This window comes from Pholcus phalangioides, unplaced genomic scaffold (genome assembly GCF_987345545.1).
Source record: "Pholcus phalangioides strain wild (caught in Gottingen) unplaced genomic scaffold, Ppha-v1.0 ptg000011l_1, whole genome shotgun sequence".
In the NCBI taxonomy this organism is placed as follows: domain Eukaryota; kingdom Metazoa; phylum Arthropoda; class Arachnida; order Araneae; family Pholcidae; genus Pholcus; species Pholcus phalangioides.
In genome coordinates, this window is record NW_028301604.1 from 7,916,463 (window position 1) to 7,933,994 (window position 17,532).

The 17,532-nt window shown below is 33.9% G+C and overlaps 1 protein-coding gene across 1 annotated transcript in view; it reads right to left on the minus strand.

Moving 5' to 3' along the window:
* Positions 1-201: 201 nt before the first annotated feature.
* LOC149080005 (uncharacterized) overlaps positions 202-17,532 on the minus strand; it is a 58,513-nt gene continuing 41,182 nt past the window's right edge. The window contains exons 8-9 of the mRNA XM_089238924.1: positions 14,095-14,216; positions 202-2,938 (exon numbers count right to left, since the gene is read on the minus strand). Of these exons, the coding sequence (XP_089095050.1) occupies positions 1,328-2,938; positions 14,095-14,216 (1,733 nt within the window). The 3' untranslated portion in view covers positions 202-1,327. The remainder of the gene's footprint in view (positions 2,939-14,094; positions 14,217-17,532) is intronic.

Genomic DNA, 17,532 nt, shown 5'->3' on the forward strand with positions numbered 1-17,532 from the left:
AATTAATCTTAAAAATTGACAGAGTTAAAAAAATTGAACCATTACCTTACTCTAATTCCATGTAATATTGCAGTAGTAACTAAGTCAAGTAACTCAATAGTAACTAATACTTATTCTGCAAACACTTTCTATCAAATGACTTTTTATGGGAAGATTTCATGAATGAAATTTCATCAATAAAAGATACAGAACTCATCCTGTGAAATATAACAATTTCTTTTATTACATATTCTTTTCTTACTTTTACTTAAAGCAATATATATGTCTTTTCAACTAACCTTAAATTCCTAATACCTTGAATAGAATTGTTTTAATATGGAATAAAATAGCTTCCAAAAACAGAAACTCACATTTGTTAAAAAATAACTGATAATCCAGTTTCATAACACACTTTTCTTCATTCATAGTTTTCATAATATGAAATCAGTAACTATTATCACATCTTAAAAACTTTCACACAGCACTTGCAAACTTCTCACCAGAACTACTTTTCAAATTGAGGTGAATATTCCAATTGCAACTAAAGATAATTTAAAAGAAACAAAAAAACAAACAACTAATACAGCAGTATTCTATGAAGGGCACTTCAACTTCAACAATATATTTGTGGTAAAAATCTTACACTGTCAACCACAACCTGCAATCACAGTATACTTTCCTTCAATCATTTTCACTTACATTTTCCCAGAAGTCACAAAATTGGACTGACAGTTATTAATGGAATATCAATCATTACCTTTAGCATACAAGAATGAAACATCACAAAATGTGGTAGAGGATGTCCGTAACTTTTTTCTTATTTTCCTGTGAGTGTAACAAATTATGGAAAGTGACATATTTGAAAGTAAAAAAAAAAAAATTTTCAACATGAAAACAAAGTAATTTTAAAAATATTATTTCAAATTTTTAATACATGAAAAAAGTTTATCACAATTCTTGTATGTATAGCATTTTCCAGAGTACAGTCGCAGCAGTATTTGATATGGAAGGAACTAAAAAACCAAGATACATATATAAGCATATATCTTAATATTATTCATTAGTTGCAGTTAAATCACTGAGAAAATGCATAACCTTGAAATGTACAACTTATTTACATTTTTGGACAGTTATAAAAATCATAGAAAATAAACTCCCAGACAATAAAGAACAACCTTTTCTTTTTAAGAAAGTGCACTTGGCTCAAAATATTACAACTTATTGCCAAATATATATATAGTTGAACAATTCTCTTTTATCAATATATTTACAATATTTTTTTTTAATGAAAAATAGTTATTCTAATATAACAGAACAGACTCTCATGCTAACACAAAATAATTCCTACTCATGAAACAGTGTCAAATACTTCTCCCATCAAGCTTAGTCGAGCTGTAAATGGTTGAGCTGGGCAATGCAAAACAGCATAGCTTTTATTTCCTTCCCGTATTGTGCTAGGATAATCTGTTGATTCTGTGGTAGTACAGCTTCTTAAAGGTATTGTTTGAACTATCGGCATAGATTCAGCACGCATTTGACCATGTTTTTGGGATGGAAAATACCTATGCTCATTATTTGATTTGAGCTCATGTCCACCAGTAAACTTCACTTCTGTTTCTGTTTTCTTTGGAACAATTTTCTCTACATTTTTATGTTTTGAAGTATCACTGCTATGCAAATTTTTAGCTTTTTTTGTTTCTGGAAAACTCCTGTCCAAGTCCATCTCTACTACTTTCTGTATCTTTTCATCTAAAATAATTTTAGGGTGTTGTTCTTTTGAAATATTTTCATCCATAACTTTCTGCTGTAAAGTATCACTTTTGGGAAACTTAATTTCAGTATTAGCTTCTTTTGGAATGTTTTTAACTTTTAAATCTGAAGTATTAGCTACATCAACATTATTTGTACTTCCAAAACCCTGCTCTTTGGTTGGACTTTTGCTAGATGGTACTGGGAATGCCTCATTTTCAGTTACTCTAAGATCTCCATCAGCTGCTACAGAAGGAAACTGGTACGAAAAATATTCAGTATCATGTTTTTGGCCTTTTTGTCTGTCACTGGGTTTAGAGTCAGGAGAGAAAGCACTATCATCTTGTTCAGATTTTTCATCAGAATTAGACTCTTCTATAGACTTCAGTGTTCTTGTTTTTTTTTTATATTTTATTTTAAATGCGTCATATTTCTCTTCATCTAATGTATCTTTTACTTCGTCTACAAATCCTTCGATATTGCTAACAAATTTTACAAGTTTAATACCCGAGCTATTATTCTGTAACATAGCAAGAAGCAATTTAAGCTGATCTGGACCACCTTTTAGACTTTCTAAAATATTTTGATCCTCTGCATCTACATGGATGTCAATAAACATCTCTGTTTCCTCTTCTGTCTCATGATTTTTCGTGTTTTCAGGAGTTTTTAATTCAACCTCTATTTTTACCTTTTCATTATCCTCACTAATATGAGTTTCTGAATTTATAGTAGTTTTATTATCTTCAATAGGCTGAGCATGTTTTTCTTGTTCATTACTGAGATCAGCTACAATATCTTGAATACTTTCAGCTGGTATTCTTTCATAAACACTGAATACATCGTCACAATCAGCATTTGTTTTTATAGATTGCTTAGTAAGAGGTATGAAATTCTTTTTTCCATTTATTTCTAATATAGTATGTAAATCCATAGTGTTTTTAAAATTTTCTAATGATGTCATTTGATTTTTTTGTTCTACACTACAACAATACACAGCAGATATATCAATTGGATGAGCTTCTGTGTTGAAAACATATCCACCTGCATCAAGTAAACAGTCTCCACCCGTAGAAGTTAGGATTGTCCCACATGCTCCAGTTTTGTGAATGAAATTGTCAGGATCAAATAATAAGTAGAGGTATTTAGTTGTTTCTGCTAGAAAAAAGGATTCCATGCGATCATCCAGTTTATGGGTTTCAACGTTTTTCACCTAGAAAGAAATAGTGAAATATAACACATAAATTGATTTTTGTTGTATTTCTCTCATATTTTAAATAAACTAGACCAGCGGTTCTCAACCTTTTTTGACTCGCGGAACCCTGTTTGACTTGAGCAGCCCTTTTTTGTACATAATTTTTATGGCAGAACCTTGTAGGCCAAGGCCACTCTTATTTACTTATCTATCAAATTTACTGATTCATTTTATTTTCCTCGAGTCACCACGGAGCCCCTGGGAGTTGCACACGGAGCCCTTGGGGCTCCATGGAGCACCGGTTGAGAACCGCTGCACTAGACTCTCGCTAATCCAGCAAATATCAGAGCAGGGTGTGCTGGATTACCGAAATCACCAGAAGTTAATTGAAAAAGCCCATTTGAATAATATAAACTTCTGCACACAAACATGCTGTGATACGTTTTCCTTCTATGCTCAAAGAAAACCCGCCTAAAAATACTGGATTACTGAGCGAACTGGATTACCATCAAACAATCATGTCCGCTGAACAGTTAAGAACGAGTTCTCCATGTAAAGGCCAGACGTGAACCATTTTGAATGAAAACTGGATTCATCCATGTGCAAAATACTTTTTTTTAAATCAATTTGGTTTTTGTTCAAATGCAGATTTTTTCATGGTTAATCCATGCATAAGTGTTTTTGAGTACATATTAGTACATTTTGTCATTAATTAGTTTGTGCAATCTAAGCTCTAGTAATAATAATGTAGCATAAACTTTTTAACAAAGGTTTATAAGTGAAATAAAAAAAACAGATATCAGACATTTATTATCTTGAAATCAAATTTTGTTGAGGAAAGAGATTAAAAAATATTTCAGAGCATTTGTTTTATTATTTTTTTCACTTTGGCACACACATGCTCACCTATGTAGTATTTCTAACAGGTATTAAAAAACAGGTATCCATTGCTTTACAGTTTCATTTTACTATAACACAATTTTGAAAAGTTGATGTTAGAAATAAAAACTTAAAAAGTATGCCTTGAGTTTCAGGTTAATCTTGGAAATGAGCTTGCAAATTAAAGATGACATAGTTAAAACGAGAGAATCCAGTGGATTTTATGATTTAAATGAGACAAATGTAAGACTCAAAATGTTCTCAAATCCAATTTACTAGATCTCATTAATTAACATTGTTCTCATAGCATTGACAATGCTATAAGAATTTATATCAAAGAAGAAGATCCCACCAATGAAGCTAGAATTGTCATATTTTTGGGGGATATTCAGAATTCTTTCGCAATTCTCTTTCTACTGAAGTTTTCATAAAGATTTTCAGAAGAATGCTGCTTGTGTGTCACCTGAATCTCGGTTGTTTCATTGAAAAAGTTATCAGCCAGTTATTATATCAGGCCCTTCAGGAAAGAAAACATCCATACTCACTAGAGTTAATCAGATGTAGTGAAGACAGAAGTAAAACATTAGGATTTATTTAAAAGTTTAAATTCAATTCATTCAAAAAAAAATTATTTTGCTGCTGGCAGGCTAGTTTATTTTTTATCTTTCTGAAGAAAACCCCTATATTTTTATCTTACCCATGTTAAATTTGACTTACTTTATGCGATTTTGTCTTACGCAATTATTTTGGGGAACCAATTAATTGTCTAAAGCAAGGGATGCCTGTACAGTAATACTGATTATTAGAGTTCACTGATAGCATGAGTAATCTTTATGTTGAAAAGAAAAGGACATTTATGGAGTACAAAAGTGGAACACATGACCTGTCAACATTTACTGAAAAAGAAGGACATTGAAGTGTAGTGCTTTCAGTGACTTTTTTGCATCAGTTTTTAATAGAGAAGGTGATATCCAAAGTATGGATGTGTCATGGGGTGATAAAGCTCTCAACGATATTCAGGTGTAAGATGTGGAAGTCCTAAACCTGCTAAAACATGTATGTACAAACAAAGCACCAGGACCAGATGATATTTATCTTGGGGAATGTGCTAATGAACTGTTGGGGCCAGTTGCACAGATTTACAGAAGTAGTGTTGCTGAGGGCACTGTCCCTGGGGATTGGAAGCTTACAAATGTGGTTCTGATATTTGAAAAGGGTAGAGAAACTGTGTCGAATTATTGTACAGTGAGTTTGAGGAGCTTCCTCTCAAAAATTTTGGAAATTATTATCAAAAAGCAATTGAAGTGGATAGACAAGAATAATGTATTGATGAAAAACCAGCATGGGCTCAGAAAGGGGACATTATGTGTAACTAACTTCCTTTGCTTCTGTGATCACATGACTAAGGAGGCTCTGGGAAATAGCAAAAACGTTATATTGTTTATCTTGATTTCTGGAAGTTATTCGATCGGGTCCAAAATACTGAAGTGTTTACATGAGATTGGGATTGGGGGAAACTTGTTGCATTGGATAGAATCATGGTTTAGAGATAGGTCACGACAGCTTATGGTGAATAGGGAATTTTCTGATTGGACAGGCGTCAGAAATGGATTCCCTCAAGGAAGTGTCCTTGGTCTGATATTTTTTCACTTTTTATTGATAAACTTGATCAAGGTATTGATGGGATTGTTAACAACTTTGCAGATGGTGAGAAGCTAATGGGGATAGTCGGGAATCTATGTGATAGGGAGATGCTCCAGACAAACTTGAATATGATTTCAGCATGGGCTAATGAATATAGCATGGCCCTTAGTGTTGATAAGTGCCGGATTGCTTATTTTTGTTCAAACAACCCACGTTTCACTTACGAGTTGAATGATATTGCTATACCAGATGCAACTAGGGTCACAGATATTGGAATTCTCATCCACAAGCACATTGTTCAGCAGTGGTCAAAAAAAGAGAACAGAATGCTCAGTTTCATTCTTAAAAAGGTATGTTCACATTCTCCTAGTCATTCTTCAACTTTTCTGATGCTTAGTTCATCTGTCACTCAAGTATGCTGTAAGATTTTAGAGACCATACCTACAGAGGGACATAGACTTGGTTGAGGGGATGCAGAGGCAAGCTATGTGTGCTATTGTTGGCACACAAGGCTTGGGCTATGAAGAAAGACAGACTAGAAATTGAATATGTTTACACAGAAAGAACGCAGGTGTCAGGGCGATATGATGTGTTTAAAACTCCTAATGAGATGGATAGGATGGGCCATGAGTTATTAATACACCATCAATCAATTGCTTCAACAAGGAGACACCAGTATCGTTTAATAAGGGACAATTCCGGGTTGAGGTGTCACAGGGAGTTTTCCACCAATAGGGTTGTTAATAAATGATATAGCTCATCTTCGGGGGTCATGAATTTTAACACAATTGATACGTTTAAAAAGAAGTATGATAACCATAGTGGGATTAATCGAGAAGCTATCCATACTTAGATAAGACAACCTATTTTTCTTTTTGGTGATATATGCTTTTATATTGGGAATTTTGGTTATACTTGACATCCATAGTTTTTATGGGCATAATTTTATTAGCCACCTCATTGGGCAATTTGTCTGCTGTAGTATTTGTATTTACATACTCATCATTCTCACAATTTGACAAAATTAATGTTACAGGGGAAAAAAGTGAAAATTTCTAGATCTTTTTTATGCTTTATAGGGCATATTTTTAGTCTTTTTAAAGCATATTTTCAGTATTTTTATGGCATAAAAGCATAGGTATAGATAAAGTTTTAGCAGTTTTTGAGCCATAAAAATCCAAGCTCTACTAATTATATTAATGAAAAATACAGGGTGATCAGCGAATAAGCCCTTATTTCAAAATTAAATATCTCTACAACAAAGATCAATAGAATTATGCGGTAAACGGTACGTTTATTAGCAAAACTGTAAGAATGTTGTACAGAAATTTTGAAAATTTAGTTTTTTTTTTAATTTTTTAAAATTAAAAAAAAAAAAATTGAGATTTTGGGGTTCCGAAAATCCTCATTTGTGTGAAGAGAAACCACTGCATTCGCCTAAAGTTACTGCATGGGCTGTGGTATGCGCCATGTGTGCTGACAAATTGTTTCAAAATTGTAACGTAACGTTCAGTAGTAATCGTTTCTCGCACGAAGAAGGGGCGGATAATGCCTCTGGCGCATACCGCAGCCCATGCAGTAACTTTAGGCGAATGCAGTGGTTTCTCTTCACACAAATGAGGATTTTCGGAACCCCAAAATCTCCTGTTTTTTTGTTGTTTTTTTTTTTAATTTTAAAAAATTTACAAAAAAACTAAATTTTCGAAATTTCTGTACAACATTCTTACAAATTTGCTAATAAACGTACCGTTTACCACATAATTCTATTGATCTTTGTTGTAGAGATATTTAATTTTTAAATAAGGGCTTATTCGCTGATCACCCTGTACATCAAATACAGTGAAACCTGTCTTGAATGCAATTAAAGGTTAAAGGTAGTGCTATCAATGATTAGTACTTCGATGGGCACCTTCATAAAATGTAAAAGTTATTTGGTCCCTTTATGTTCTGTTCCATATAGATTTTACTGTGTACATTGTTTTAAAATTTTTCAAGAACTTATATAGAAAACAAACAGAATTTTCATCAAGTTGCATGTTTGGTAACAAGAGAGTTCAGAAGAAGTTTCTATCACAGATATGTTAAACTGTTAGAGGAAGCTTCAGTTTTGCAAAAAAATTCAAATATACATCTGAATAGGCACTTGAATTTTTAAATTGTTATTTTAACACTAGAACCGTGGAGTGGGTCATTTATCTAAAAAACTTAGATGCAGGCCATAAAAAAATTTCGTGACTTTTCATGATATCATATGAATACTGATTCACAAAAATTTTATTATCTTCACATTTTGTGTGTTTCAGAGCTATAAGTACTTATACCTAGAGCCGCAGTGTGGGTCATTTTAACCCAACATACTATTTTATAGGAATAAAGGGGTGAATAATTTTCTTGGAAGTGATTACCCTTGCCACGTTTCTATAAGTATTTCTAAATGAAGATAGTGAAGAATAAAGTTCATTCATGGTCAAGATCAATTTATTGTTCAAGGGAGATTATCTTTTTTTTTCAATGAGGGAATGGCAAGTAGAGCTAAATATTTTTTCCTTTGCAAACTTAAATACCTGGTATTCTGATGGGACTGAAAAAAAGTTTGGGAAAAGTAAAAGCTTAACTCTAGAAAAAATGTGTAGCTGAAATTTCTGTAGGCAAACAATGTCACAGAAAAAGAATAAAATTATGGCTTGCACCAAATATGTTTTGAACAGATTTCCAAACCTTGGGAAAAGGATCATCATCCAACAAATCTCTCTTTCAGAGCACATAGTGATGCAAGTGATTAAGCCATTTGAGAAAAAAGGGAAGAAATGTGCAACACAACCGACACCTTTTTTCACTACACTGAAGATGGCTCAAATGATAAAAGCCAAAAATACGAGCTTAGTAGGGATGCTGAGATGAAATCGAAGAGCAATATTATCTGATGCAATAAAGATAGTGAAACTACAGTTGCATGAAACATCGCTACGGGGAAGAAATTATTGCAAAATTAAAATTTATCACGGAAAAAAAAGGTAAAATTATGTGTGTGTGCGTGTATTTTATTACTCAGCACACTTTATCTGACAGTCAATATCGGCAGTAGCAGCAACAAAAAGCTTCTAGAAACTATTTCACACTACAATTCTATAAAATTTGCTGTAGTAGTAGCCAATCAAATAGCCAGAAAATATTCTATGAAGGTAGCATCATGGAGGTGCTAAATCTTATTTTTACTGAATTACACCATTTTTAGCTAATTTTGAAGCCCATTTTATACTCATAAACAAATATAGTTTTCCGTTATGAATATACAATTAAACAACATTGAATAAGAGTAGGAAAACACCAAGAACAAAAAAAAAAATTCCTGTTTTCACTATGAAACATTATTTCTTCATAGTTTGGGTCAATTTGACCCAGTCCGCGGTTTTAGGTATAGCGAAAGTGGTGTGGTTCTAGTGTTAAAATCACTAATGAATAATAACAATAAAAAAAGATTATTAATAAAATATTTTAGTCTAACTACAGAAAAAAAATTATGTTAAAACACACAACTTCCAAATTTTTTAGCATTAGAAATAGGTCCGGATTAAGACGTTTGAAGGCCCTAAGCACTCTAATGATTTTAGTGCCCTCCCTAACTATATGCATATTTTACACAATACTGAATCTATCAATAAAAAAAAACAATGAATGAAATTTTATATTTCAGAAGCAACTAATCTAAGACCAGCCATGGATCCAGAAGTGGGTGGGAGGTAATAACCTCTCCCAAAATCCAGATAATATGGTAAAACTTGGCCTGTCTTGTAAAATACAGGACAATCCTACAATCATACACGATTAGTCACCCATCTTGACATATCGCTCTGGATCCGTTGGAATTGGATTTTGTTTTATTCGTGCAAAAATCAATTACGTCAAAATGCGGCAAAACAAATTCCATATAAAAATAAGATAAAATTTTTCTTGTCATGTCAAGGAAGTAAAAGTATGTATGTTACTAAATGAATGTTGCATGAAACATAAAAATAACGTAGATTGTAAGGAACCATAATTTGTCATAAAAATCAATGGCATTGATGAATCTAAAAATATGAGATGCATCGCAATGGTCTGGACCCATGACTGTGTCTATGGTAGAAAATATGATCTGGATATTTCTGAGCACTCACTTTATTTGAATTTTTTTTTCTACTTTTTCTAATTGCAAAGTTTTTGATAACATTTTTAAAACTAATGCTACATACCACATCTGTGTCTACACTTAGTACAGATGAAACATCTCACATTGTTAATTTTTTTTTAAATTATGCAAGATAAAGAAATGCATGTCAATTTCACCATCACTGTTTTTTGAATTGCCAAAATACATTTTTTGGATTTTTTTCATATTATTTTTTTGATAGACCATGGATTTACTATACAGGGTGTCCTCTGTAAGTCCTAATTTAGTCTTTATCTCATCAACTGTTCATTGTAGAGGTATGGCTCCAATTTGAAAAATGCTAAAAATGTGTTCAGAAATCACTGAGTTTTGAGAATGAAAATACAGTATGTCACAAAATAAAAAAAAATCAAATTTTTACATGGGCACTGTCTTAGAAAACCCAATTAGAAAGTTGTTGCACAGTATTTTTTTGTTGATCTTCTGAGACCAACAACAAAAAAATTCACATTTCCAAGTGCAATATTCACTAAAATATTTCAATTCAAAAATCAGAGAAAAGTTGAGAAAGAACATAATCAATTAATGGACAATGCCTCTTTCCCTCATTTATGCTGTTCTTTTTCAACTTTTCTCAGTTTTTTAATTCATATATCTCATCGGGAGGATAAAAATCTAGATTTTTTTTATTTTGTGACACACTGTATTTTCACTCTCAAAACTCATACAGGGTGATTTCTGACCACATTTGAGCTTTTTAAAATTAAAACCATACCTCTATGAAGAGCGGTTGATGAGATAAAGGCTGAATTAGAACTTACGGGACACCCTGAACATGTACTTTTAAATATTTTAACAACATTGCAAGGTTTTCCCCCCATTGACTGCTTTTAAGAATTTATGGAAAAAAGCTTCTACTAAACAGATTTAATTTATGAGAAACCATTGAATCTTAGAATGGCCATAATATTACCAATAGGTACATTATTTCTGATCAATTAACGTTGTTGGATACCTTTTCTTTTAACTACACTCTCGAGTTCGTAATTTATACCTGGTAGCATTTCTTTTACTCCTATGGATTAAACTACACAGTTGATCTAGTAATGACTCACAAAAATCTTATCCTTATTATGTAGAATTTGTTTTACTCACTGCCGTTTTAATGCCAGGGCCCATCTGGGCACTTCCCAGGTTTCAAGTGCTGAAGGGACATCATGACAATTAGATCTGGTTCTGATTTTCAAAAATAAGTATGCAAATTGGTAGGCAGGAATTTTTAGCTAGGTAGTGGCGCATCAGAAAAATTGCTTTGTCTGTGCGCCTACAATAATACTGAGACAGCCCTGGGTGTGATTTAAGGAAATTGTGAAAATTAAATTGAAAAAGTCAGCAATAATGTTAAGTCTAGTTTGCAATATTATTAGTTTCTCTTCTTTTTTTGTCATCCTTGGGATAATGATCTTCAACAATACAATCAAGTGTTCGTAAACTTTTAGAATCTTCTATCGGATGATTGATGTTGAAAAAAAAAATTGTACATTAAAAAAAAATACAATTTGATATCTTTTTGTGGTGACCCTTTTCTTCTTATGCCCTAAGCACATGCTTATTTTGTGTAATGGTTAATCTGGCCCTGATTAGAAACATAACAAAAAAATCATAAAAAGTCTATGATTCAGGATGTCAATTTAAACGATTTTTTAAAATTATCAAAAGGAAGTATTAATATATATACTGCTGGCCACCCAAATTGCAACACCAAAAAAGACAAGAGATATCGCAACAATACTTATTTTGTAGATAACATGTTGACCAAGCATCAAATGATTTAAATTTATAGACTTCTGTGAAGTGTGGTTCCTCCCAAAATCAGTAGCCAGAGTAGCCGCCATTGTTGGAGATCACCGATGCCACACCCCTCGGCATTGATTCAAAGAGACTTTGGATGTGTTCTTGGGGTACAGCAGACCAAGCAGCTTCCACACGTTGCCAAAGTTGATCTGGTGTGGCAGCTGGGGATGTAATCTGGGTCAATTGTTAAGCAACCATGGACCACATGTTTTCTATCGGCGAAAGATCCGGAGAGCGAGCTGGCCAGGGAAGCAATTCAATCTGGCGATTGACGAAGAACCTTTGGACAATGCGTGCCACGTGTGGTCGCGCATTATCCAGTTGAAATATGGCTGTGGGCAAGCCATGAAGGTAAGGAAGGACAACTGGCTCCAACACATCAGAGATGTAGCGCTGGCTTTTTAAAGTACCGGCAATGCGTACTAGAGGAGTGCGAGAGTGATATCCGATACCGCCCCATGCCATAATACCCGGTGCAGGACCAGTGTGGTGGTGCATAACGCAGATGTTCAGCATCCTCTTTCCACGGTGTCTCCAGACTCGAATCCGACCATCGTGGTGTTGCAGACAGAAGCGTGACTCGTCAGTAAAGACAATTTCATTCCATTGTGCCGTCCACATCCTTCTTTCATCGCACCATTGGCGGCGGAGATGTCTGTGGTTCTGCGTCAAGGGTAGACGAAGCAATGGACGTCTTGCGGACAGACCACTCTGCTGTAAACGGCGTCGAATGGTACGCGCAGACACTGGATGATGCGGTACAGACTGAATGTGCTGTGCTATGGTTCGTGATGTGGCTGAGCGATCCGTCACTGCCATACGCACAATACGCCTGTCATCACGTGAAGTGGTGCACTGAGGTGGATGCGATCGAACACGTCGGTCCGTCGTACCCTCCTGCATCCAACGATCACATATCCGCATTACAGTTGTTTGGTTTCGTCCAACACGACTACCGATTTCCCTGAAAGATAATCCACAATCTCGGTAGGCCACTATCCTTCCTCTGTCGAACTCGGATACTTGATCAAAAGATGATCGCTGTTTTCTACGAGGCATAATTGATCGTTTTTTTTAAAAAACCACAAGAAAAACACAATTGCCGTACTTCAAATCGTCGAAATCTCCAAGCCTTAAATAGCTCTTTGAAGTGGCGCCACAGGCACGCGTGATGTGTGTCTGCGCTGAAATTCTAATCATTTGCATATCTCACCTCCGCTAATGCATGTTATAAATTTCATATTATTTGCATGCTTCCTTCAGGGTGTTGCATTTACGGTGGCCAGCAGTGTATATGAGATCTTAAACTAAATATTATCTTTTCAGATTGAATTTGAGAGTAAACATCACCTAGTAATCCAGAGAAATGATGTTTAGAATAATTCTATACATCATTCACATTGACCTTGAAAATAGAATTTCATCATAAAAGAAAAAGAATATTTTGTATAGATTTTGATGATAGTTTAATTTTAGAAGCAAATATATTTTAGCAATTTTTCTAAGGGTGTTGCATCACGATTCACAAACATTACTCTTAAAAAAAATTAGAGGCCACAGTAAACACAACCAGCAATCATATTTCCAAAAAAAAAACCCTTTTCACAAAAGTAAATAAATGTTGTGTATAACTACTTACTTCAAGTACAAGATCTGCATCCTAATAAATAAAATAAAACAGGTACAAAACTTTTTTGATAACCAGCGTCATTGTGAATAGAAGGAATTTTTTTACTTCACGCATTTTCTCTTTATTTTCAACATAAAGTTATTAAATATTATATACTTTAATATCAACATCATTAATAACTGTTTTGATTTATTTTTAATAATCAGTTTATATGAATGGTATGATTTTTATTAATTGTACATCAGATTAGTTTCTTAACCTTTTTTCACCCATGGCGTTCTTTGGACTAAAGCTCCTTGAAATACCTGACTCATCTAGTACCATCTTTGAGCAAAAGTGTGACACCAGTATTATTGCTTTAGTCAAGCAGTATTTCCTATCCTGATTTTTTTTCAATGATTTCCGAGACATTACTTGAAACTGCAAAGCTGTTATTAGCTCAAAAATGGGTGATGAGCCAGCTCACTTTTATAAGCATCTCACTTTGAGCTATATTTTTTCTCAGCCGCCTCCCCCCCCCCCCAATCCAGATGCAAGACACTACTAGTTAAATTGATTTCTGAGTAAATTTATTGCATACAACCATTTCATAAATAATGGTGGATTTCTAAAACTCCTAAATACCTTACAACCTCTCTTTTATGAGGGTTCCTAAAGTATAAGTATGTATAGTCACTCTTTCCCTACTATATTTAAATGATTCATGGCTGTTTCTTTATTCTACAGAATTCCATGGCTCCCATAATCAACTGCTATGACTCCCGTTTGACTTTATTTCCCCGAGAAATATCCGTTTTATTGGCTGTTTTAGAATATCCCAAAGCCACAGGGAAACTGAAAATCACTGTATTAGATAAGAAATCTGAATAAAAGACCTTATTTATCACAAACATCGGAGAACAATCAAGCTCAAAAAAGCATTCACAACATATCAACAGCAATACAGAATAAACACATCATCTAAACATAATGATTTGTTTTGTATCACCAAAAATTCTGAAGAACATTGCTACTTACTGTTGCATAGCCACAGCTTGTTTTACAACTGTGCTCTATTGATTCAAAGATGTCGATTCCCATTTGTAAAAGATATGGGTCCTTAGTGGCTTGATACAGGTACATTACACTTTCAATTAGCTCTAAACAAGAACAAATGATAAAGAAATTATAAAAACTTTGGATTTCAAATTTTTCAAGTACTATATTGCTCAAAATTAACACCACAGTTAACCATTTAATTATCAGGGTGTCTACCACATACCAAAAGCAAAATTCTGTGACTTTTTGGTAACTTTTCTGTGCCCTTTTCTCATTCACAAAATGAACCATGCTAGACTGTTTTCTTATACAGTAAAACCTGTCTTCAACGGAATCACATGGGACCAAGATTTTTTTTCCGTTGAACACAAGTTTCTGCTTAATAGAGATTCATAATGTCTAATGAAAAGATCTCATGTAAAATTGAAATAAAACAAAAATAAATTAATTGGGAATGCAGTAAATGATTTAAAAAAAAGTAATGCACATAATTTACTCTATGATTATTAAATATTTATCACTTGATATGATTATTTACTAAAAATACACACATACTGTATTTACTTTCACATTACGCTATATTCAGACCATTACATACATTAACTCTTTGTATCGCCGAATAGTGAGTAAAAAATTAAAAACAGCAGTGCAAATAAATGCTTCAGAAATAATACAAAAAAAGACTAAGTCATTCATGCTGCAAAGCAAAATTGCTGCAGTTTTTTCAAGGTTTTGACAGCATCTGTGTATAAAACTTCACCCTTCACTGTTTTTTTTATCTCATTACATTTGTCTCGTTTTTTTATAAAATGACATTTATCTCATTTTCATCCTCTTATTTTTGACTTTCTCTAAAAATTTCTATATCTGTCTATGTCAGGTTCAGTTTGTACATTGTCATCCATATTTATGTAAGCCTCAGCACTGCGATCACGGAAAGCAGCTTGCATGCAACTTTGTAAGTTTTGCATATCATTTGGAAATCCAACCTTTGCACTGATTTCTCTCTTAGAAAAGCCTGCTTTTTTCGAAACGTTTTGTAATAATTTCAGGCAGCAACTACCTTACTATGGGCTTATTAAAATCACAGCATCAAGTACGAAACAGTTTTTGCTAATGTAGATAGAGGCAGATAATGCAGAACTCACATTGGCAGGCACAGATTGTGTAAAAAAATTCGGGTAATTAATGTGTGTGATTTCCTTGGTCTATTGGTTTGAGCTGCGAGGCATGTTCTGGTTAGCAAGAGGAAGTTTATTGGTTTGAGAAACACTTGTAATTATTTGTGTGAAATTTTCTGTTAAAAGCAGACAATTTTTCTTTCCGTTTCTGCGTTAGACAGGTTCCATTCAATCCAGGTTTTTTAATGCGTATTTTGGCATTGAAATCACGGGACCAAGGTTTTTCCCCATTGAGGACAGGTTTCCCGCTTAAAGATTCCATTAAAGACAGGTTTTACTGTATCAGAGGTTTCAAACTGTGAGTAGCACAACCACCTGGGGGGGGGGAATAAAGTAGGGGGTCTTAATGAAATGGGGAACGTGAGTGAATTTACAAAATAAAAATATTTGATAAGAAATCAATTATTTTAATATTTCGAAACTTTCCGAAGAGCATGATGAAGATGTCAATGCATATACACACATACAGACATGCCAAAATTGGCATGACCTCTCAGTGCTGAATGTTGAGTCTCACCACGATGGAGTGGGGGACAACCCCTCCAATCACAATAAAAAAAATTTTCAATTTTTTAAAAAACTTTTAAATTTAAAGATTTAAATACCCCATAGGAACTGGACCCTAAGGGCTCAAGCGACATAAGATGCCCCCCGCAAAAGCATACGCGGCTACAGGTTGTTTCTCGAATGGGGAAAGGAGGACAAATATGTCTGCTCTTCTGCCTATGCCAATATTTTTTTTTAAATATCGAGGCTTTTAGATTGAAAGAATTATACATTTATGTATTTTTGCTCCAATGAAGTATATATTATATTTATGTTTATAATTTATGTAATTATCAAGTTAGAGATAATATTTGTTTCATTTGAGTTTGAAGAGATAATTGGTGCCTATACATTTTTAGAAAGTGTCATCAGTACATGTAAATTAGCAATTATGTGACATCACTCATTATCCTCCAATCAGAGTAAGCCCAGGAGATTCTGGGAAAATTTCCCTTTTATATGGTAGATCTATAGATCAGTAGTTGATTGTATATTGGAGATGCAGGAGGTTCAGTAGAATAGTCTGGCTATTTTTATTAGCATTTATTATCTTAATCTATTATCTGGCTTATCTTGTGCACTTTATCCAAGAAATAAACATGTTATCCACTGATATTACTCTGCTATAAGTCATTGGACTGGAATTGAACTCAAGAAATGGTTATGGGGCCCAGAGCCCTGAAAAATCATTGTGCTGACTGAATCAAGATGGCTGACAGCATGGCTGGCTTAGATATGGAGGATATTGGAAGCAGCATTGGGCAGGTGAAAATCCCTGTAGACTAACTATAACTTCCATACTTGGAGAAAAGAATTGAATCGCTTCTACAAGTGATTGGATGTAAGAAATTCATTGATGAACATGAGCCAATATTGCCAGTCGTGGCATCAGAGGTTGATAAAGATAGATTTGATTCAGAGAAAGAGAAAACAATAGGCCTTATGAAGTTGCACATGTCAAGCAATCAAGTTGCTATTTTAGATGGAATAATATCACCCTTCGAAGCCTGGCAGAAAATTAGAGATACATTTTGTCCCAAATCTTGTTCAAGGATAGCAGAATTGAGAAGAGAATTCATAATGATAAGACCTGAGAAGACAGAGCATATTGGAAAATTCATTGCAAGAGTCAAGAAAATAACAAAAGACTTAGAAGATGCTGGAAAGAAAATTGATGATGCTGAAATTGCTTATCAACTTTCTGTTGTTTGATGTTTGTGTGCCTGAGACATTGGTACACACCTTTTTGACACAACAGATTATTTTAACATGTTAAATTTATTCCGCTTAAATATAGAAATACAGTAAAACCTCATTAAGTCGTCACCCTGATGAGTCGTCACTCCGGTTAAGTCGTCATTTTTCTTCAGACCCTTCCAGCACTCATAGACCACAATGTTATTAAACCCTCGTTTTACTCGTCGCTAATTTTGGTTAAGTCGTCACTATGAAAAAATTTGAGAAAGAGGAACAGACTATTTTTATGGCGCCCATTAAAAAAAGAGCTTGTTAACAGCATTGCCATATGCTTAAAAGTCACCATAAAATCCTATATACCCAAACGGAACAGTTTAAGTAATGAAGATTACGCTGGGGAAGTTCATTTGCCGAATAAGGTTTTTGGAATGTTCGGGACTGTTCAGGCTAGATATCATTTCTGCCTGGGCTCCATTGGAGAAACTGGACAAAC